This window comes from Salvelinus fontinalis, unplaced genomic scaffold, assembly GCF_029448725.1.
Source record: "Salvelinus fontinalis isolate EN_2023a unplaced genomic scaffold, ASM2944872v1 scaffold_0414, whole genome shotgun sequence".
Classification (NCBI taxonomy): Eukaryota; Metazoa; Chordata; class Actinopteri; order Salmoniformes; family Salmonidae; genus Salvelinus; species Salvelinus fontinalis.
The window spans coordinates 61,554-84,796 of NW_026600623.1; the positions used below are offsets into that span (position 1 = coordinate 61,554).

At 43.0% G+C, this 23,243-nt stretch overlaps 3 protein-coding genes across 3 annotated transcripts in view; 1 reads left to right on the forward strand and 2 right to left on the reverse strand.

The window, feature by feature from the left end:
- The window catches only part of LOC129845967 (short/branched chain specific acyl-CoA dehydrogenase, mitochondrial-like), a 43,405-nt gene extending 37,767 nt beyond the window's left edge, over positions 1-5,638 (reverse strand). The window contains exons 1-3 of the mRNA XM_055913955.1: positions 5,103-5,638; positions 3,332-3,491; positions 1,526-1,626 (exon numbers count right to left, since the gene is read on the reverse strand). Coding sequence (XP_055769930.1) covers positions 1,526-1,626; positions 3,332-3,491; positions 5,103-5,135 — 294 coding nt within the window. The 5' untranslated portion in view covers positions 5,136-5,638. The remainder of the gene's footprint in view (positions 1-1,525; positions 1,627-3,331; positions 3,492-5,102) is intronic.
- A 1,386-nt stretch (positions 5,639-7,024) lies between these two features.
- On the forward strand, positions 7,025-9,614 carry LOC129845969 (zinc finger protein Pegasus-like). Its single transcript, XM_055913956.1, has 3 exons — positions 7,025-7,186; positions 7,836-8,012; positions 8,205-9,614. Exons 1-3 carry the CDS (start codon positions 7,057-7,059, stop codon positions 9,218-9,220), a joined length of 1,323 nt encoding a protein of 440 aa, XP_055769931.1. The 5' UTR covers positions 7,025-7,056; the 3' UTR covers positions 9,221-9,614.
- A 5,143-nt stretch (positions 9,615-14,757) lies between these two features.
- On the reverse strand, positions 14,758-21,171 carry LOC129845972 (L-seryl-tRNA(Sec) kinase-like). Its single transcript, XM_055913960.1, has 6 exons — positions 20,612-21,171; positions 20,034-20,316; positions 18,862-19,063; positions 18,246-18,321; positions 16,812-16,905; positions 14,758-16,121 (listed from the first exon to the last, which is right to left on the reverse strand). The coding sequence occupies exons 1-6, from the start codon at positions 20,840-20,842 to the stop codon at positions 15,889-15,891; spliced, it is 1,119 nt and encodes a 372-aa protein (XP_055769935.1). The 5' UTR covers positions 20,843-21,171; the 3' UTR covers positions 14,758-15,888.
- Positions 21,172-23,243: the final 2,072 nt, after the last annotated feature.

Below are 23,243 nucleotides of genomic sequence, written 5' to 3' on the forward strand. Positions count from 1 at the left end.
GTGTTCTTTTTGACAACAGGTCGGTGTTCTTTTTGACAACAGGTCGGTGTGTTCTTTTTGACAACAGGGCGGTGTGTTCTTTTTGACAACAGGGCGGTGTTCTTTTTGACAACAGGGCGGTGTGTTCTTTTTGACAACAGGGAGGTGTGTTCTTTTTGACAACGGGGAGGTGTGTTCTTTTTGACAACAGGGAGGTGTGTTCTTTTTGACAACAGGGAGGTGTGTTCTTTTTGACAACAGGGAGGTGTGTTCTTTTTGACAACAGGGAGGTGTGTTCTTTTTGACAACAGGGCGGTGTGTTCTTTTTGACAACGGGGAGGTGTGTTCTTTTTGACAACAGGTCGGTGTGTTCTTTTTGACAACAGGGCGGTGTGTTCTTTTTGACAACAGGGAGGTGTGTTCTTTTTGACAACAGGGCGGTGTGTTCTTTTTGACAACAGGGCGGTGTTCTTTTTGACAACAGGTCGGTGTGTTCTTTTTGACAACAGGTCGGTGTGTTCTTTTTGACAACAGGGAGGTGTGTTCTTTTTGACAACAGGGAGGTGTGTTCTTTTTGACAACAGGGAGGTGTGTTCTTTTTGACAACAGGGAGGTGTGTTCTTTTTGACAACCGGGTAATAATTTTCAGGACATATGTCCAGGTAGTCTCTCCCCGTTTTAGTCCATTTTCTTCTGTTGTCTAATGAACATGACGGAGGTAGGTTAGAGTATATTTATTCCACGGTAATAGAATTATGCTGGGACTTCCAAATGTTACCAAGCAAAAAACATTTACTTCAAAGTTTAACAAACCAACTCCATGCACAAGGACAAATTTTAACAATTTCAAATGAACATTTTACAAAAAAATACATTCACTGGAAGAACTGAGTCGATGTAAACTTTGGTAAAACATTTTCAGTAAAATCTCCCTCAGTTCTTTTATGTGAGAACGCTTTACAAAAACTCAAAATATACACTGACTGTACAAAACGTTAGGAACACCTTCCTAATATTGAGTTGCACCCCCTTCTGCCCTCAGAACAGACTCAATTCAATTACCAATTTGGTAACAGAATTACACGTATTAAATCACTTAATAATTCATAAACAAAATGTATATTAGTAAAAACACTAACTAAATTGGTAGGTCTACCTTTACTTGTTATTTCTGTAAACATTCATTATCCTCATGAAGAGAGAATTTAAAATATCTTAAGACACAGTGGGGTCCGATATGATTGAAACCCTTGATAAAGATGAGCGAAAATGACTGTAGAAAATAATTTCAAACACTGAGCAGTATGCAAAAACAAAAAAAGTTAATTATATTATTTTCTACTAATAGAAAATACAATTTTGTTTAACTAGCAATAGTTTATTATTATTTTATTTTTTTAAAGGTAGGGGTCAAAATGACCTCACCTTGAGAGGATAACTGCACTTAGCTTTACATTTTAGACCCACTTCAAGTTGTTTCTAACGGGTCCTTTTTACATGGAAATGCCCCTAATGACCATAGGATATAAAGAAGAGAAACACATACCCCCTGTTCAAAGAGGGACTTTATCACTTCCGCGTCCATATGAGAGTTTTCGTCCATCTTCGACACAAACGGGGCAAGACGCTCGTGTGCAAACTTGTTCACTGTTCAAATGTGGGACGGTAAAACGAAACGCAATGTGACTTGATTAACTGAACTTACATAAAACCAAATTCATGACAAATCAGACCAATCCACAGCATGATCCAGTCTGTTTATTAAATCTTATTGGTTGGTTTAAGTGCTATATATCACACACACACACAATACAAGTCAAAAGTTTGGACACACCTACTCATTCCAGGATTTTTCTTTATTTTAATTATTTTCTACATTGTAGAATAATAGGGAAGACATCAAAACTATGAAATAACACAAAATATATTTGGGATTCTTCAAAGTAGCCACCCTTTGCCTTGATGACATCTTTGCACACACTTGGCATTCTCTCAACCAGCTTGATGAGGTAGTCACCTGGAATGCATTTCAATTAACAAGTGTGCCTTGTTAAAAGTTCATTTGTGGAATTTCTTTCCTTCTTAATAAGTTTGGGCCAATCAGTTGTATTGTGACAAGGTAGGGGTGATATACAGAAGATATCCCTATTATGGCAAGAACAGCTCAAATAAGCAAAGATAAATGACAGCCCATCATTACTTTAAGACATGAAGGTCAGTCAATCTGGAAAATGTCAAGAACTTTGAATGTTTCTTCAACTGCAGTCGCAAAAACCCCTAAGCGCTATGATGAAACTGGCTCTCTTGAGGACAGCAACAGGAATGGAAGACCCAGAGTCACCTCTGGGTCAGAGGATAATTTCATTAGAGTTAACTGCACCTCAGATTGCAGCCCAAATAAATGCTTCAGAATTCAAGTAACAGACACATCTCAACATCAACTGTTCAGAGGAGACTGCATGAATCAGGCCTTCATTGCTGCAAAAAAACACTAAAGGACACCAATAAGAAGAGACTTGCTTGGGCCAAGAAACACGAGCAATGGACATTAGACCAGTGGAAATCTGTCCATTGGTCTGGTGAGTGCAAACTTAAGATTTTTGGTTCCAACCGCCGTGTCTTTTTGAGACGCAGAGTAGGTGAACGGATTGTCTCAATATGTGTGGTTCCACCCTTGAGGCATGGAGGAGGTGTTATGGTGTGGGGTGCTGGTGACACTGTCTGTGATTTATTTAGAATTCAAGGCAGTCTTAACCAGCATGGCTACCACAGCATTCTGCAGTGATATGCCATTCCATCTGGTTTGGGCTTAGTGGGACTATCATTTGTTTTTCAACAGGACAATGACCCAACACACCTCTACGCAGCGTAAGAGCTATTTGACCATCAGATGACCTGTTCTCCACAATCACCCGACCTCAACCCAATTGAGATGGTTTGGGATGAGTTGGACCGCAGAGTGAAGGAAAAGTAGCCAACAAGTAGTCAGCATTGGTAGGAACTCCTTCAAGACTGTTGGAAAAGCATTCCTCGTGAAGCTGGTTGAGAGAACGCCAAGAGTGTGTAGAGCTGTCAAGGCAAAGGGTTGATACTTTGAAGAATGTAAAATATAACACAATTTGATTTGTTTAACACTTTTTTTGCTTACTACAAGATTCCATATGTGTTATTTCATAGTTGTGATGTCTTCACTATTATTCTACAATGTAGAAAATAGTAAAAATAAAGAAAAACCCTTGAATGAGTAGGTGTCCAAACATTTGACTGGTACTGTGTTTTATATATATATATATATATATATATATATCCTTTGTTGCTCTGCCTAGTGTATATCCTGCATGCTGCAACTCACCAGCATCCCTCATCATCCCCTCCTCCTCAGAGTATGTCTGTAGTGGAGGGTAGGAGACCCCCAGAGCAGCAGCCTGCTCTGCAGACACGTCTGGTTGGGTGGATCTGTTCCGCAGACCATGCTGGCACACACTCCATGGTCGGGACACCTGCCTACCAACCTGAAATTACACAGTTACATTTTCGCTGATGGATGACATGATACAACTTGAGTGTTTACACAAAATGTTGCCACTCTACTCAATCCGGGGCGGCAGCTAGCCTAGTGGTTAGAGCGTTGGACTTGTAACCGAAAGGTTGCAAGATCGAATCCCCGAGCTGACAAGGTAAAAACCTGTCGTTCTTGCCGTCATTGTAAATAAGAATTTGTTCTTAACTGACTTGCCTAGTTAAATAAAGGTTTTTAAAAGATTGGCCTGGCTACCCAAACTCCTTGTTGGGGCCATTTGAATTCAATCACTTTTTTAACTGCGCCCCTTTTGAATTGAACGAAACCTTCCATACATATTTGCCCATCGTAGAAGTGCTCAGAAAGGGACTTTTTGGACATGAATGCCAAAACATCCAAGCGAAATGTGACCTATTTTGCACACCCCGCCATACCATGAGACATCCATCACTGGAAAAAAATAAACAGTTGAGTTTGATTTTATAAGATAATGTTGTCTCAACCAACCACAAGTAGGCCTACAACAGATGCCAATATAGTTGGAGGTCCAGACATCAGAGAACATTGACTTCAATGGGATCATCTGTTGTTTTAAATGATACTGTCAACCCTCCATAGGAAACCTATTGACATCATAGAAATACTGGAATAGACGTCACCATTTAAGTGGCCATTCAACGGTGGGTGGACCGGCAGCCATATTTGTGGTAGTAATTAGAAGAAAATATTTCAATTACATTTTCATTTTCAGTGGTGTACCAGCTAAATTGCAGTGGTCTGAAGGGATAGGTATATTCTATAATTTATATGATTGAAATGACACCCACCCTGTATTCAAGAGCATGTTGTGTCTCAACCGATGGTGGGCACAAGTAGGGCTACAATATATGTGAATTTGGAGAGAAAAAACATTGTAGTTTATGCGGTTTTAGATAATTGACGTTAAACGGTTAACAAAATGGCATTTTTTTATTTAAAAAACTATATCAAAAAAAGAAAGAAATTATCAATAGTTTGACAACCCTGTTTGTAAGCTTTTATGATACTCAACCGTTGATTTGTTTCCAGTAATGATGACACGGATGTCTCATGGTATGGTGGGGAATGCAAAATAGGCCAACTTTAAGCACCTTTAGTTCTTGAATGTTTTGGCACTCTGGTAAAAAACAAAAGTCCCTTTCTGAGCGCTTCTAAAATGGGCAAATAGTGTACGTAGCTAGCGACAACAGAGCAGTGGAACAAATAAGTTTGAGTCGTCAGGCAACACAAATATATCCATACTCCAGCATGAGTGAATATGAGAGAGTGGTGGCTATAACGTTATACGGCAAGATAACAGCAGTGACAGGCAGGACATTTCTTCAAGAGTAACTTGCGGTGTAACTGACGGAGGCAGTAACTAACTAGCTATGTCATTTTTATTAGCATGCAGCTAGCTAGCCAACGCGTTATGTGATAGCAGGTTATGCAATGGGGTAATATAAAGTTACAAAAAAACACTGGCTAAGTTCGTATTTCTAAATAAGTATGACTACACAAAGACAACATATCATAAAACAACAATGTGAACGAAGAAACCGCTTTTGCATTACATTCGTCTCACCTTTGAGAAGCACCTGATCAAGGGCGAAGCCATGTTTTCTCTTGTTTACATCTGAGTGTGTTCACTTTTCTATTGACCGGGTGAAACAGCGACCATGGAACAGTTTCGCGTCTTCACTTGGCAAAACGTATCAGCTTTTACTCATGTCTTCAATTTTATATACGCAGGGCATCTTTAATCAAATAAACATGTTCCTCTAGGCATACACCTTCTCTTTTTCTGCTGTTGTATTTCCAACTATTAGCTTTCACTGACAGCTAGCTGTGTGCTTCTGAAATGGGAGTCATTTTACTGTTGCATAGCTACTATAACACATAGCTCCCTCTCTTTTGTTTTTAGCACAACCAGCTAACATTAACTTGTCATCACACATTTTGATTGTCTAGATAGTGTTTTGAAATGTCCATCTTGACATCGGTCTTAGAATTAACATAAGAACGGATGGTTAACGCGTAAGTTATCGCATATATTTTAACGGTGCTGTGATTGACGACCAGCTGGTAAGTAAAATGGCTAGCGTACATTACTAACGTAATACAAGCTAACGTTAGCGAGCCACGCCGGTAGTAGTGAAGTGATGGGCTGTGTATCAACTGTTTACATGTCATGTTGCCACTGTTATGAGATGTTTTTTGGTGACAACATACTTATTATCGTCGTGACTGACTGTCCACATAATGGTTCATGGTTATGGCTTTGATCATGACTCTCAGTTCCATTACATTGAAAGAGTCTTTGGATGAAGGCGTTTTCTGTAGGGCGAGTTTTATTATTAATAAGAGCCGCGACGGTCGGCGTGAACATTAACCACATAGCTTGCTGTACGGTTTTGGAAGCATAATAACCGTATCTTTCATATCGGGCGAAAAAATAAACAAGTTGTTAAACTGACACGCCTTTATTGGGTTAGATTCCCACACGCCCATATTTACACGTTACTGCATCTAACCTGTGTGTAAACGGAAGACAGATGCCACAAACTGTTTTCACTGAAAAATACTGTCAGCTGCAACGGTTAAAACAGTGTTCACTACATTAAATGTGTATTTTGCATTTGTGAAATTATTTGGTTGTGATATCAAAGTACAGCGATTTATGTTTCAAGAACCGTACCGCAATCGATTCACGTTTAGAACCGGACCGCAATCGATTCACCTTTAGAACCGGACCGCAATCGATTCACCTTTAGAACCGGACCGCAATCGATTCACGTTTAGATGGGAGTATTTGGCTGTTTTGGCTTCCAGAGACAATTCGCCCTTAAACAGAACATGTAAATTCTTTGGACTAAGGAGTAACATTAGGCTCATTTAGTCCAATATCGGGCTATAGGTTATGGCATACATGCAGTGGTATTGTAACAATATGATTATCATGGAACGAACTGCAAAAAATCTCTGAAGCTGGAGACTCATATCTCCCTCACTAACTTTAAGCACCAGCTGTCAGAGCAGCTCACAGATCACTGCACCTGTACACAGCCCATCTGTAAACAGCCCATCTATCTACCTCATCCCCATACTGTATTTATTTATCTTGCTCCTTTGCACCCCAGTATCTCTACTTGCACATTCATCTTCTGTACATCTACCATTCCAGTGTTTAATTGGTATATTGTAATTACTTCGCCACCATGGCCTATTTATTGCCTTACCTCTCTTATCCTACCTCATTTGCACACACTGTATATAGACTTTTTCTATTGTATTATTGACTGTATGTTTGTTTATTCCATGTGTAACTCTTTGTTGTTGTTTGTGTCGCACTGCTTTGCTTTATCTTGGCCAGGTCGCAGTTGTAAATGAGAACTTGTTCTCAACTTGCCTACCTGGTTAAATAAAAGGTGAAATAAAAATAAATGTGATTCATTATGTTTAACCATCAATTATTATTATTGCCTTATCTTACAGGTTTGGGTGATCAGAAGTCATCACAATACACCCCATCTTGCCAAATGGATGATGATCTAAAACCTCTGGATTTCATAAAGGACTTTCAAGAGTACCTGACACAGCAAACACACCATGTCAACATGATCTCAGGCTCTGTCGGTGGGGAGATGGAGTCCGACCACCTCCAACCTGGTGAGAATGTTATGAACACTATCTATTATAATATATATATATAATATCTATCTACTATTATATAAAATAATCAGAGTCATTGACTTTAACTTATGATGTGTATATTTTTAAATCGCCCCAAAATAAGCCATATCCCTAATTTGTCTTTGGGAAGTTAAACAAGTGGAACAGGGCCCAGCGCTACGGGGAATAACCTAATAAATCTGTTTGAACTATTTTTTTGTAATGTTTTTGTTTTTATTTTTATTTTGTGGTGATTGGCCGTCATCCAAAAGGGGTCCTCTGGAGGAGCAATGAGTGGTTCTTCTGTTTAGATCCATATTGTGGAGATATTGACTGAACAAAGATGACCCTAATGCATCTCAAGTCATCCTCTCATATCTTTCACGCACCAGACAAAAACAGAACTGCCCCACAAATGGTTTCTGACCAGATTGTCTGCCAGAATTTAAAAAAATTCACCGGGAAATAGATCGATGTAAAATGTGATTTTACAAATCCTGCTTCCAGATAAGTTCTAGATGTGATTCGGCTTTTTGTGTGTCTGTGAGGTTGGGTATTGTTTAGAGGTATCAATTTCCCGGTGAAAAAATTGACTGTAAAGTATCGATTTAATTCTAAGTCTTGTCGTCTCCTCTCCCAGTAGCAGCAGCTATCCCAGAGAGTGATCATCAGAATGGATCAGTGGAAGTCTCTCTGGACGACAACTCTGGGCTGCTGGTGGACGGCTTCCAGAGGACCTTCGACGGCAAGCTCAAGTGTAGCTACTGCAGCTACGCCAGTAAAGGCACCGCTCGCCTGATAGAGCACATCAGGATTCACACAGGTAAAATGGACCAGCCCATCTGGCATTTGCCCAACATGCCAGATGGCCAGTCCGCCCCTTGCACTGTCCATATAGTTAAGATCTTATCTTTTTTTTTACTTGTATTTATATTGTGTGACATTTACATTTTAATGGATGTTGGATATGTGCCAAGATGTTGAAATAAACCTAAACATCTTTGTTGACCAACAGGAGAGAAGCCCCACCGCTGCCAGCTGTGCCCCTTCGCCTCTGCCTACGAGCGCCACCTTGAGGCCCACATGCGCTCCCACACGGGAGAGAAGCCCTACAAGTGTGACCTCTGCTCTTTCCGTTGCAGCGACCGCAGCAACCTGTCCCACCACCGCCGGCGCCGCCACAAGCTTTTACCCGTGAAGGGGGCGGAGCTGTCCGCCTTCCTCTCCAACAAGAAGATGCTGAACGTCCTACAGAAGAAGAGCGGCAGCTCCCTGGGCCTGGGAGGCTACAGCAGACACCTCCTCATCAACCTCAGCCCTCCCTCCATGGTGGTGGGGAAAGCAGACTACCTGAACCATGAGGTGTACGAGAGCGATGTGAAGGACCATGGGACTGGAGGAGGAAGAGGAGGTGTCAGCAGGGATGTCAACAGTGACATGGTGGTGGACAACAATCCACTGAACCAGCTGTCTACGCTGGCAGGCCAGTTGTCCAACCTCCCCCCAGTGGACCAGACCCCCGTGTCTCCTGACAGACTGTCCTGTAACGACGTCAAGCCGTTCCTCATCCAGCAGGCCTCTGGTGCACCGATTGCAGTGTCAGTATCTTTGTCCGCCAGTCAAAGTGGTGCCCACCACCACCACTACCACCACCACCACCACCAAACCTCCTCCCCAACCAGCCCCGAGGACCTCCAACCCCCTGCAGGCCACAGCAGGAACTACAGCCCCAGCCCAGTGAACCCAGAACCTAGCAGTGAGCACAGTGCACACACACGTACCAGCTCAGTTAGCATTAGTAACAGCCAGCCCAGTACCCCTGCCCTGCCCGGTAGCACACCGGACCCAGACCCACAGATGCTACACAGCTGCCAGCACTGCGACACCTACTTCTCTGACAACATCATGTACACCATTCACATGGGTTGCCACGGCTACGAGAACCCCTTCCGGTGTAATATCTGCGGTTGTAAATGCAGGAACAAGTATGACTTTGCCTGCCACTTCGCTCGCGGGCAGCACACGCAGTGACTGACTTCCGCAGCGACCGAGATGAATTCGAACGATGTTTGGCGTCTCACAGAGCACATTAACTTTATTCCGTGATTATGATAATCAGGGATCAGAGCGATTCTGATCGATATTTTATTGTATCGTTTTTTTTTATTAATGATATAACTTGGAGAGTGAGTGTTACTTTGAAATGAGGAATTGATGCTTCTATAAATGGGAAAGTAATCTGGAGGTTGGAGACATTTATCATGTGTCCTCCTCGATGCCGTCTGAGAATTTAAAGGAAGTCACTTCTTATCATTTAAAAAATAAATGTCAAATGTTATTTAACTAGGCAAATCAGTTAAGAACAAATTCTTATTTACAATGACGGCCTACCCCCGTCCAAACCTTGACGACGCTGGGCCAATTGTGCGCCTCCTTATGGGACTCCCAATCACGGCCGGATGTGATACAGCCTGGATTCGAACCAGGGTTTGTGACGCCTCTTGCACTGAGATGCAGTGCCTTAGACCGCTGCGCCACACGAGAGCCGACTCTGAATTAGTTACATACATATCTGTGATATTACATGCGAGTGACAAAACGTATAGTTTACATAGCGATTAGCAAGGTATCTGGTTGCTGTGGCTAGAGTTTAAACAGGATTGACCTTGCCTTATTTTCTATGTATTTATTTCACCTTTATTTAACCAGGTGGCTAGTTGAGAACAAGTTCTCATCTACAACTGTGACCTGGCCAAGATAAAGCAAAGCAGTGCGACACAAACACAGAGTTACACATGGAATAAACAAACATACAGTCAATAACACAGTGTAAAAAGTCTATATACAGTGTGTGCAAATGGCGTGAGGAGGTAAGGCATGAACATGTCCATTGGTCCAAATAGGTCGCTCCACATTGACAAACAGATATGCTTTATTATACATGGTGTATAGTAGTGTCTCACTTTTATTGTGAGTGTAAAACTTCACATTATATCAACGGCTTGAAGTGAATGAGATCTGTGCATATTGATGCTTCGGCTTAGACATTATTTCACTCTATATCTTACTCTGCTCTGTTCCACATTCCGGTTGATTCCACGTGTTCTCTGTTCCACATTCAGATTGATTCCATGTGTGCTCTGTTCCACATTCAGATTGATTCCATGTGTTCTCTGTTCCACATTCAGATTGATTCCACGTGTTCTCTGTTCCACATTCCGGTTGATTCCATGTGTTCTCTGTTCCACATTCAGATTGATTCCACGTGTTCTCTGTTCCACATTCAGATTGATTCCATGTGTTCTCTGTTCCACATTCCGGTTGATTCCATGTGTCCTCTGTTGCTGCCAATCACGTCCCTTCTTACCTTCAGCCACCAGCCTTACTGATCTATAATACCTGGTGCTCTTTAGCTAATACCTCTTAAATTAACAATGATCTTTAGCTTAAATGCAATTTGCGTTCGAGACAAATCATTCGGACTTGGATAAATCGTACTTGATCAAAAGGCCAAAAGTATTCTTCTGAACCTTTTTTAAAAAAGTATTTCAAAGGATCACATAACAGTTGTAGCAGTGTTGGAAATTATTGTGGTCCATACAGACAGTAACGTAACACTACCCCCTTCCTGAGTATTGAAACGATTGTGGTCCATACAGACAGTAACGTAACACTACCCCCTTCCTGAGTATTGAAACGATTGTGGTCCATACAGACAGTAACGTAACACTACCCCCTTCCTGAGTATTGAAACGATTGTGGTCCATACAGACAGTAACGTAACACTACCCCCTTCCTGAGTATTGAAATGATTTGCACAGATCAAGTGACAGCCTGGAGTTTGTTTTTCATATTGTATGTGAAAAAGGATTTCCTGTTTGTTTTCTGGAAACATAGACATCCAGATTGATGTAGCAGTGTCTGATTGGTCCCCTGTCTTGGAGTTATGTTTTCTATGCAGTGATCTAGGATGTGTAGGATTGTCTCCCAATCAATTATCTATCTTGGACTTTGGAGAAAGTAATGTTATCATATGAAATACCACACGGTAGAAATATGTAGATTCTGATATACACTGAACAAAAATATAAATTTAAAATGCAACATTTTAAAAGATTTACTGAGTTACAGTTCATATAAGGAAATCAGTCAATTTAAATAAATTCATTAGGCCCTAACTAATCTATGGATGACTGGGAATACAGATACCTTAACCGACAGGGGAGTGGATCAGAAAACCAGTCAGTATCTGGTGTGACCAGCGTTTGCCTGATGCAGCGCGACACATCTCCTTCACATAGAGTTGATCTGGCTGTTGATTGTGGCCTGTGGAATGTTGTCCAACTCCTCTTCAATGGCTGTGTGAAGTTGCTGGATATTGGCAGGAACTGGAACACGCTGTTGTACACGTCGATCCAGAGCATCCCAAACATGCTCAATTGAGTGACATGTCTGGTGAGTATCCAGGCCATGGAAGAATTGGGACATTTTCAGCTTCCAGGAAATGTGTTCAGATCCTTGTGACATGGGGCCGTGTAATATCATGCTGAAACATGAGGTGAATGGCGGTGGATGAATGGCACGACAACGGGCCTCAGGATCTCATCCCGGTTTCTCTGGGCTTTCACACTGCCATCGATAAAATTCAATTGTGCGCATTGTCCGTAGTTCATGCCTGCCCATACTATAACCCCACCGCCACCATGGGGCACTCTGTTCACAACGATGACATCAGGAAACCGCTCGCCCACGTGACTCCTTACACGTGGTCTGCCGTCTGCCCGGTACAGTTGAAACCGGGATTCATCCGTGAAGAGCACACTTCTCCAGCGTGCCAGTGGCCATCGAAGGTGAGCATTTTCCCACTGGAGTCGATTACGATGCCGAACTGCAGTCAGGTCAAGACCCTGGTGAGGACGACGAGCACGCAGATGAGCTTCCCTGAGTCGGTTTCTAACAGTCTGTGCAAAAACTTCTATGGTTGTGCAAACCCACAGTTCAATCAGCTGTCCGGGTGGCTGGTCTCAGACGATCCCACAGGTGAAGAAGCCGGATGTGGAGGTCCTGGGCTGGCGTGGTTACACGTGGTCTGGGGTTGTGGGGCCGGTTGGACGTACTGCCAAATTCTCTAATGCCAAATCTGTCAGGTGGATGGATAATCTTGGCAAAGGGGAAAAGCTCACTAACAGGGATGTAAACAAATTTGGGAGAAATACATTTTTTGTGCGTCTGGAACATTTCTGGGATTTTTTGTTTTTTAATGATTTCTTTGGGGGTGGGGGTCTTTATTTCAGCTCATGAAACACGGGACAAACACTTTACATATTGCCTTTATATTCTTGTTCAGTGTATAATTTTTGTCAAATGTTAACACCCTGAAAAGGCCTTTTTATGTTATTGTAATTTGTTACAGTAATAAACACATCTGACCTTTGGGAAGGTACATAGATTCCAATATCGGTGACTGTTTTTTGTACTAAAATGATCCTGATGGGTTCCTCATAGACAGAAAAAAAAAAATTGTCCCAGATTATTCAGACCAATGGGGTAGAATCAATCAGGAGGAATGGTCTCAGAGCTGTATTCTCGGGCCAAAATCACTCCTGTGGACTAGCCGTGTATACTGGACCTGAATGATAGCTGGACGTATGTTGGTTCTGAGAGGCCTGGTGTCAGAGTTGGTTCTGAGAGGCCTGGTGTCAGAGTTGGTTCTGAGAGGCCTGGTGTCAGAGTTGGTTCTGAGAGGCCTGGTGTCAGAGTTGGTTCTGAGAGACCTGGTGTCAGAGTTGGTTCTGAGAGGCCTGGTGTCAGAGTTGGTTCTGAGAGGCCTGGTGTCAGAGTTGGTTCTGAGAGGCCTGGTGTCAGAGTTGGTTCTGAGAGACCTGGTGTCAGAGTTGGTTCTGAGAGACCTGGTGTCAGAGTTGGTTCTGAGAGGCCTGCTGGTGTCAGAGTTGGTTCTGAGAGGCCTGGTGTCAGAGTTGGTTCTGAGAGGCCTGGTGTCAGAGTTGGTTCTGAGAGGCCTGCTGGTGTCAGAGTTAAACAACTAAATGGTGCATCTGCAGGTTTTCACCTCCTTCTACAGCAAAGGTGGCATTCTCACGGAGAAGAGAGCGAATAAGGAGCATTTGCTTTATTTGGCATCAAATCAGCGCCTCGATTATCCACTTCCACACACTTCTGTGCACTACTACCGGGCTTTCTGCAGCGGCTGTCTTGGACATCTGAAACCACACCAGTATGGGTCCTGAGGCACGTCAACATTAACCTCATCGTGGTCCAGATTATCTCCAACGTGGTCAGGTAGAGCTGGTGTCTCTGTTGTGGTTCCCCATTTGGCCATGAGCTCCAAAACATCTTCTTGGCAACCCTTTCAGACTCATTGGGGTTGACCAGCAGCCATTGCCATCAACCAACCTGACAAAGAATACATAAAATTAGCATAATTTCAATGCACAATTCTACTTTACATCTGCATCAGTCGATAGAACAAATTACCATAAAAACGATTGAGTCCCAATACCAGGTCAGCCATAGCAAGTGTACCCATAGAAATATAATGAATAGAACAGGCATCCCCATTCAAGGCAATTATGGAATAATGGGTAGATTTAGCAGCCATTTGAGTGTACCCATGCCTAGGTTCAAAATATACAGGTTAAGAGAAGAGGACTCTAATATTAATCAAACCTAGGAAGAAACCTAGAGAGGAGCCAGGCTCTGAGGTGTGGCCAGTCCTCTTCTGGCTGCGCCTGGTGTCAATGCGGCACTACTCAACAACGGAGCAGATTCTGCATTCTGAATGACTAGGAGAGAACGGTAGCAGCACAACATAAACACGAACTTACTAATAAAAAAACAGCGTCTCTTTGCTGTATTAATTGAGTCTCTAGTCATGGTTTTAAAAGGTTTTGAAATCTCACAGTATCAACTTTGCTGTGCGCTCGAGGCTTATTTTTTTTTACAGTCTGTCTCGAGGAAACTGGCGACACAGTGATCTGAGCTATCTGATTGGCCAGCGGTAGGCCTACAGGTGCATTTAATTTGCTCTCTGGGCCTGCAGGGTAGGCGGAGATCTGACTTCAGACACGTGAAATGGTTCAAAATGGGAACACTTTACCTTCCCGGCGCCAGTGCTGCTGAATCAAGTGCACCTACCGTCAACAGTTAAACAAAAATTGGAACGCAAGGCTTTTATCGTATTTTTAAAATATTTTTTTTACATAAATGTTTGGTGATCGGCTATGAATGCCTCGGATATCAACTCGACTGGTTGGTGACTACTGTTTTAGATGCGATGCTTTTCACTGACAGGCAGACACACCTCAATAACCCGCGCTGCCCAAACTGAGAGTGACCGGGTCATTCATTCCTGTTATGCAGTGCCTTTTCTGTCCCCAGGAAATAACACCTCTTATTCACTGTAAAACGTGTATTCCAAAGAGCTTTAAATAAAACGGTAGGTTTACTTTACCATAAAAACACAAAAGATATCGATCTCAATGGGAATTTTATTTGCATTTTTACAACAAAAAAATTCAGTGGATGTAGGAGGGTTTTTTCCCCCCAAGTCCCCAGGTGCTATTCATCAACTTCTATGAGAAATATAATCCATTAAATAATCAAATATTCCAAATAGTTATTCATTATTTTATAGTTCTACTTAAAATCTCTGTCATCAATATATTTTTTCTCTCATGATTATTGTATTTGTTGTTACTATATTTAAGATGTTTTGTGTGTCTCCCAGATTTCACTTTCCACCCTTTTAGTTTGGCATAACACTCCTTTAAATAAAAATAAAACACCCCTTCCCATAATGACATCACAATCAGGAAGTGTCAAACCGCTCCTTCCCATAATGACATCACAATCAGGAAGTGTCAAACCGCTCCTTCCCATAATGACATCACAATCAGGAAGTGTCAAACCGCTCCTTCCCATAATGACATCACAATCAGGAAGTGTCAAACCGCTCCTTCCCATAATGACATCACAATCAGGAAGTGTCAAACCGCTCCTTCCCATAATGACATCAAAATCAGGAAGTGTCAAACCGCTCCTTCCCATAATGACATCACAATCAGGAAGTGTCAAACCGCTCCTTCCCATAATGACATCACAATCAGGAAGTGTCAAACCACCCCTTCCCATAATGACATCACAATCAAGAAGTGTCAAACCGCTCCTTCCCATAATGACATCACAATCAGAAAGTGTGTCAATAACAGTGCAAAACTAGAGTAAGTATCAACACTCTGTTTGATCTACATTTTAATGTTTCATGATGTTAGTTAGTAGGGTCTCACTCTTAAAATGTCCACGCTGTTGGGCTAAATTAGATGAACGTATGATCATTTCAAATGATGTTTAACAGAACAGTAAAAAAATGATCTTCAAGTGTTCACCATTATGCTAGCTGGATCTTGATCAGTCACAGTGCTACAGCTAAGTTAGCCTCCACATTTCCACCCTGTTAGGTTCCAGCTTGTTAGGTTCCACCCTGTATATGCACCTAACATCACTCACAGTGCTACGGCTAAGTTAGCCTCCACATTTCCACCCTGTTAGGTGCATATACTTAACAAGGTGGAACCTAACAGGTTGGACATGTTGTCAGAAAAATATAGAAAATTCATTACTAATGTCAATATTTATTACTATTTACATAGAATCAATGAAAGTTACATAATGGCTATCATCTATCCTGCATTTTCTGTGTCATGAGGAGGAAGGTATCTTTCAACGATTTCCTGTTTCTCTTTGTTGAAGACGTCCACGGCTCTGTTCACAAGCCGCTCCACGTCGATGCTCTCTCCCTGGGTCGAGGGAAGGCCGTGGAGGACTTGTTTCCGCAGGTCTTGAAGAAATCTGGTTTTGGATTGATTGAAGTGGGCTGCCAGAGACCTCATCCTCTCTGGGGGAAGTTGATGCTCTGAACATAGAGGATGAAGAGTTGATGCTCTGAACATAGAGGATGAAGAGTTGATGCTCTGAACATAGAGGATGAAGAGTTGTGATATACAGGTGAGGATATAAAGTAGGGGAGGTAGTGAGGCAAGAAACCGACAATATAAACACACAATCGTTCATTCTCTCTGTGAAACATGCCTTGCCACTATTAACTCCTGATTATGTTAAAAAAAGGTAGACTCAGCCAGATGACGTCGCAACAAGATTTTGAGATGAGCGCGATGCAAGACTTTACTCCCATGCTCTCTCACACACAGTCAAGAGTATCTGACATGTGTTACGAGTGAGCTTCACGCTGCTACGACGTGGCTGGTACGGGTTCCAAAACAGAGAAGTTTAGTCGTCTCGTGCTTCAACACCTCTTTCGTGCGGGCAACGTCATCTCACTGAGTCTACTTTTAAGGGAGTGTAAACACCCAAAATTTAAATTTGCTGTTCATCTGCCCTTTGTTCGCCGACGGCGGGTTTTAGGGACCGACTGCCGGTGGGCGTGTGGCTGACAACATTTTCCGCTTGCAAATGATGTCTGGCGTTCCGTTCAGAGTCGCTAAGTACTCTCAGCCGGCAAACGCTATCAGTGTGTGTGTGTGTGTGTGTGTGTGTGTGTGTGTGTGTGTGGGCTTTAAGGATCACAGTAAGGATGAATACTGACCTCTGGCCCCCTGCATGGCCTGTGAGACCAGGCGTCTGCAGGCCTGGTCAGCCTGGTGGACCACACTGGACACACAGCTCTGACGGTCAGCCTCCTACAGAATATAGAATACACCACAGCTCTGAGGGTCAGCCTCCTACAGAATACAGCAGAGGTCACGTTAACATGGTCAAAATGCTCATCGCCATACTGTAAGCTGCTCTGCCTCCTACTAGAATATAGGAGGGTTTCACAGAGAGGTCCTAGCTGCTCTGCCTCCTACTAGAATACAGCAGGGTTTCACAGAGATGTCCTAGCTGCTCTGCCTCCTACTAGAATATAGGAGGGTTTCACAGAGAGGTCCTAGCTGCTCTGCCTCCTACTAGAATATAGGAGGGTTTCACAGAGAGGTCCTAGCTGCTCTGCCTCCTACTAGAATATAGGAGGGTTTCACAGAGAGGTCCTAGCTGCTCTGCCTCCTACTAGAATATAGGAGGGTTTCACAGAGATGTCCTAGCTGCTCTGCCTCCTACTAGAATATAGGAGCGTTTCACAGAGAGGTCCTAGCTGCTCTGCCTCCTACTAGAATATAGGAGCGTTTCACAGAGAGGTCCTAGCTGCTCTGCCTCCTACTAGAATATAGGAGGGTTTCACAGAGAGGTCCTAGCTGCTCTGCCTCCTACTAGAATATAGGAGGAATTCACAGAGAGGTCCTAGCTGCTCTGCCTCCTACTAGAATATAGCAGGGTTTCACAGAGAGGTCCTAGCTGCTCTGCCTCCTACTAGAATATAGGAGGGTTTCACAGAGAGGTCCTAGCTGCTCTGCCTCCTACTAGAATATAGGAGGGTTTCACAGAGAGGTCCTAGCTGCTCTGCCTCCTACTATAATATAGGAGGGTTTCACAGAGAGGTCCTAGCTGCTCTGCCTCCTACTAGAATATAGGAGGGTTTCACAGAGAGGTCCTAGCTGCTCTGCCTCCTACTAGAATATAGGAGGGTTTCACAGAGAGGTCCTAGCTGCTCTGCCTCCTACTAGAATATAGGAGGGTTTCACAGAGAGGTCCTAGCTGCTCTGCCTCCTACTAGAATATAGGAGGGTTTCACAGAGAGGTCCTAGCTGCTCTGCCTCCTACTAGAATATAGCAGGGTTTCACAGAGAGGTCCTAGCTGCTCTGCCTCCTACTAGAATATAGCAGGGTTTCACAGAGAGGTCCTAGCTGCTCTGCCTCCTACTAGAATATAGGAGGGTTTCACAGAGAGGTCCTAGCTGCTCTGCCTCCTACTAGAATATAGCAGGGTTTCACAGAGAGGTCCTAGCTGCTCTGCCTCCTACTAGAATATAGCAGGGTTTCACAGAGAGGTCCTAGCTGCTCTGCCTCCTACTAGAATATAGCAGGGTTTCACAGAGAGGTCCTATGGAGGTGGCAGTGGGATCCATGAACTAACAGAACATACCTTTTGCTCAGCGTTGTCCTGGACTGGACTCAACGGGTTCTCCAACGCAGTAGAGATCACCTTCACCAACCTTTGGCTGAAGGAGACGGTGAAACACAAGGTTAATGTACATCGGAACAACCAGAAGAGGACTGGCCACCCCTCATAGCCTGGTTCCTCTCTACGTTTCTTCCTAGGTTCTGGCCTTTCCAGGGAGTTTTTCCTAGCCACCGTGCTTCTACACCTGCATTGCTTGCTGTTTGGGGTTTTAGGCTGGGTTTCTGTACAGCACTTTGAGATATCAGCTGATGTAAGAAGGGCTTTATAAATACATTTGATATAGTAACACTTGATTACGTTAACATCACATTTCCTGTCTGATTGTTTGTGTAAGGGGACTCTTCCCTGGACTCACATGTATTCTATGGTGAAGTGGTCTTCCCTGGACTCACATGTATTCTATGGTGAAGTGGTGTTCCCTGGACTCACATGTATTCTATGGTGAAGTGGTGTTCCCTGGACTCACATGTATTCTATGGTGAAGTGGTGTTCCCTGGACTCACATGTATTCTATGGTGAAGTGGTGTTCCCTGGACTCACATGTATTCTATGGTGAAGTGGTGTTCCCTGGACTCACATGTATTCTATGGTGAAGTGGTGTTCGCTGTCCAGAGTGACACTGTTCTTCTCCCACGTGTTTCTCTGAGGGTTTGGAGGCTCCATGCGCCTGGCCATCTCTACTATGACGTCACTGGGTAAGGGCCGGGGCCTCAGCTGGTTTCTCCTGACACACGACTCCACAGGACAGTGGACGTACACCTGACAGAATCCCACAGAGTCTGTTTTTTCATAGAGAAAAATGGTCAATGTAGGGCCAAACAATATCTATGATTTACTAATGACTACATAACATCATTAAAATGACTACATAACGTCAACTGGTTAGGAGGAGATACGAGGCAATTCCATGGTAACGGAATTACGCTGAGACTCGGATTTAACACTATGCTAAACAAAAAAAACATTGAGTTTTGTTTGGTTCACGTTTTAAAGCTCCAATATGTACGTTTTTTGGGCGACCAGACCAAATGCACATAGAAATGTGACTTACAGATCTGTCATTTTCATTGAAAGCGAGTCTTAGAAAGCGGTAGATCTGTTCTAGATGTGCAATTTCTATGCTTCCCATGCTTATTTTTGCATATTGTACTTTCAGTTTTGTACACCAGCTTTAAATAAAATATTATCAAGACGTTTCACAGCGTTTCAGACGGTGCAATAACTCTCTACGACGGGGTTTCAGACGGCGCAATAACTCTCTACGACGGGGTTTCAGACGGCGCAATAACTCTCTACGACGGGGTTTCAGACGGCGCAATAACTCTCTACGACGGGGTTTCAGACGGCGCAATAACTCTCTACGACGGGGTTTCAGACGGTGCAATAACTCTCTACGACGGGGTTTCAGACGGCGCAATAACTCTCTACGACGGGGTTTCAGACGGCGCAATAACTCTCTACGACGGGGTTTCAGACGGTGCAATAACTCTCTACGACGGGGTTTCAGACGGTGTAATAACTCTCTACGACGGGGTTTCAGACGGCGCAATAACTCTCTACGACGGAGTTTCAGACGGTGCAATAACTCTCTACGACGGGGTTTCAGACGGCGCAATAACTCTCTACGACGGGGTTTCAGACGGCGCAATAACTCTCTACGACGGGGTTTCAGACGGTGCAATAACTCTCTACGACGGGGTTTCAGACGGCGCAATAACTCTCTACGACGGGGTTTCAGATTTAACATACGTTTCCTGGCCAGTTGATACACCTCATATCTCATGCTTGGATAGTAGAAGTTGTCGTCCAGCAGAATGACGAGTGGCGGAGCTGGTCGATCTAAAGGTGACGGGTAAACCCGAGAAGAGTCCACCGATGTCCCGCAGACCTGAGCGGCGTGAAGGAGACGACTCCAGGCATCACTGTTGATCTGGTCGATGCTTGGTGGTAGCTGTCCCAGCTCTGTAGGACTCTGTAGGAACCGTTCAACACACTGTAGCACGGCTTGTCTGTGCAACTTCCATTTAGTTTGCTGAAAGACATGGGGTTGGCACAGTGACATGAGGAATAAATTCAGACAAAATCTGTTGGCCATTTCAAATAGTAGATCATATCAATCAAACCTATGGCGCATTTATATGGAAATTAACTCCCTTTTGATTCCTCTGGTAAAATGTTGTCTCATTGCGGTAGCTTTACAGGCAGTTTAATTCAATAATGCAGATTTGATTGAATTTCGGCACAACACATCCCAGGTGGGTAGTTGAACATTGACAGTTCTCAGTAGTCTACATTGATATAAACAGGACTCAGACGTGTAAAAGTACCGTCTGCGATCGCGGCATATCCTCCTCATCCTCGACTTCTTTCACATCGAAAGCGTCACCGGGAATCAGGTCGTCGTAAGAAATGACAGTGGACCTCCATCCTCGTTGTACGGTGTGAGAGTTGACCGCCTGTGCGAGCGTCGACTTTCCCGCTGCAGGTAAACCGCAGAGAACACACAAGCATATTCCGGGTGCACATCGCAAATTAACACTATCTTCATTTAGATCCATCGACGGAACGATTTGTCACCTTTGCTACATTATTCAACTATTATTTGTTGAGGAAAGTCCTCTTCCTGACCATAACAAGTCCACGTCATAATCCGGTACTTCGATGGTGTTTTTGTTTCGGTAAGTATACTAGTTTATGGCCCAGTGCTGCCACCTCTGGTGCTGGAGGTACAACCAAACCAATGGCATGTTCAGAGTAATACAAAATACAGTACAGTATCAAAGACAGGCTAAAACTGATTCTCCAACAGAAATCCCCGTTCATACTTGTCTGCGATGTCATGGCGATGTTGGCTAGCTAAACTCATGCGTATAAACACGTCATCGGGTCTAAGGGGTCCTCTCGCATGTGCACGCCGTCTCAAAGGCACTCCTTCGACAAAGTTTTTCAAATCAAATGTTATTGGTCAGACACATATTTAACAGATGTTATTGGTCACATACACATATTTAACAGATGTTATTGGTCACAGACACATATTTAACAGATGTTATTGGTCACATACACATATTTAACAGATGTTATTGGTCACATACACATATTTAACAGATGTTATTGGTCACATACACATATTTAACAGATGTTATTGGTCACATACACATATTTAACAGATGTTATTGGTCCATACACATATTTAACAGATGTTATTGGTCACATACACATATTTAACAGATGTTATTGGTCACATACACATATTTAACAGATGTTATTGGTCACAGACACATATTTAACAGATGTTATTGGTCAGACACATATTTAACAGATGTTATTGGTCAGACACATATTTAACAGATGTTATTGGTCACATACAGGTATTTAACAGATGTTATTGGTCAGACACATATTTAACAGATGTTATTGCGGGTGTAGCGAAATGCTTGTGTTTCTAGTCAAACAGTGCAGTAATATCTAACAATTCACAACAAGACACACATCTAAAAGTTAAATTAATGTAATTAAGATGAGCAATGTTGGAGTGGCATTGACTCAAAAACAGTATGTACATATGAAATGAGTAAAACAGTATGTAAACATTATTAAAGTGACCAGTGGTTCCATGTCTATGTACATAGGGCAGCAGCCTCTAAGGTGCAGGGATGAGTAACCGGTGGTAGCTGGCTGGTGATGGCCGAGGGGCCGAGCTGAATTTCTCCAGCATCCTGTTTCACCTTCTTTACCCCACTGTCTGTGTGGACCATTTCGTATTGTCAGTGATGTGTCCACCAAGGAAGTTGAAGCGTTTCACATTCTCCACTGTGGTCCCCTAGATGTGGACAGGGGTGTGCTCTCTCTGCTCCCACTGTTGAAGACGTGAAACCACCTTAATATGGTTCTCAATCAGAGGAGATGGAAACCACCTCCCTCTAATTGAGAACCATATCAGGTACCCATTAACCAACATAGAAACACATAACATAGAATGCCCACCCACACTCACGCCCTGACCGACTAACACATACAAAAACAACAGAAAACAGGTCAGGAACGTGACAGGTCGGAGTAAAAACACGTTCAACTAAAGACATCTTCTCGAAACTAGATTATACCTTTATATTTCAAGAAAATTAATAACTAAAGAATAATTTTTCACTTCTCTCTCATTGACTCTAATATTCAGGCGAGCAGAACCTCGAGACTTCCGTAGTCAGAATCAGGGGGGGAAAGTAAGGCGGTAAGGTATCCCGGCAAAATAAAGTGAGGGTATGTCAAACCGGTAAAAACATGAGCCCATCACAATAATTAAAACAAAACGTTAAGAAAATTGTAGGCTATTACTCAATTTTTTTAAATCATTACCGCATGTAAGAGGCATGAGAAATTTAAAAAAACGGTGGTATAGACTATACTCCAAAACGCCATGTGTTTCGATGAGAACACTGACATTTTCCAAGGCAGAGATGAGTGGCAGATACAGAGATGCGCGAGGACAGCAGTGGATGCATAAATTCTGGCCTAATGACAATAGCCCAGCCACAATGTCATTCCACTTTTTTTTGGTGTTGTGTAACCGATGTCTCTTTCCATTTCACCACTGTTTGGAGGCTTGAAATGTGTTTGTGAGTGAACGAACGTGAGCGGGTAGTCTAGTAGAGAATGTCTATGAATGAAATCAGATGAAAAAACATGACTGGTTTGTGTTTATGCCACAATAAAAAGGTCATACATTTTTAAGTTAAATGACAAATCTTTATCGCCAGGCCCACAGAGATCCTTTTGAATTTAATAGGATCTCTGGGTTCTATATGAAATGTTATGATTCGGCCCATAACACATGTTGGTGTAAGTGTGAACATATAGGATGTTCTGTACCTGGAATAAATTAATTATACTTTGACCCCTGGTTAGAATACCACATAAGTATTCAGACCCTTTACTCAGTACTTTGTTGAAGCTCCTTTG

Bases quoted from the DNA above. Each gene is read 5' to 3' on its own strand.
- LOC129845969 (XM_055913956.1), top strand. From the start codon at position 7,057: ATGGATGATGATCTAAAACCTCTGGATTTCATAAAGGACTTTCAAGAG. The intron at 7,187-7,835 runs GTGAGAATGTTA...TCCCAGTAGCAG, and splicing joins GTCCGACCACCTCCAACCTG to CAGCTATCCCAGAGAGTGAT. The intron at 8,013-8,204 runs GTAAAATGGACC...GTTGACCAACAG, and splicing joins GCACATCAGGATTCACACAG to GAGAGAAGCCCCACCGCTGC.
- LOC129845972 (XM_055913960.1), bottom strand. From the start codon at position 20,842: ATGGATCTAAATGAAGATAGTGTTAATTTGCGATGTGCACCCGGAATA. The intron at 20,317-20,611 runs GTACTTTTACAC...CATGTCTTTCAG, and splicing joins ATATGCCGCGATCGCAGACG to CAAACTAAATGGAAGTTGCA. The intron at 16,122-16,811 runs GTCAGTATTCAT...CTCTATGTTCAG, and splicing joins GGCCATGCAGGGGGCCAGAG to AGCATCAACTTCCCCCAGAG.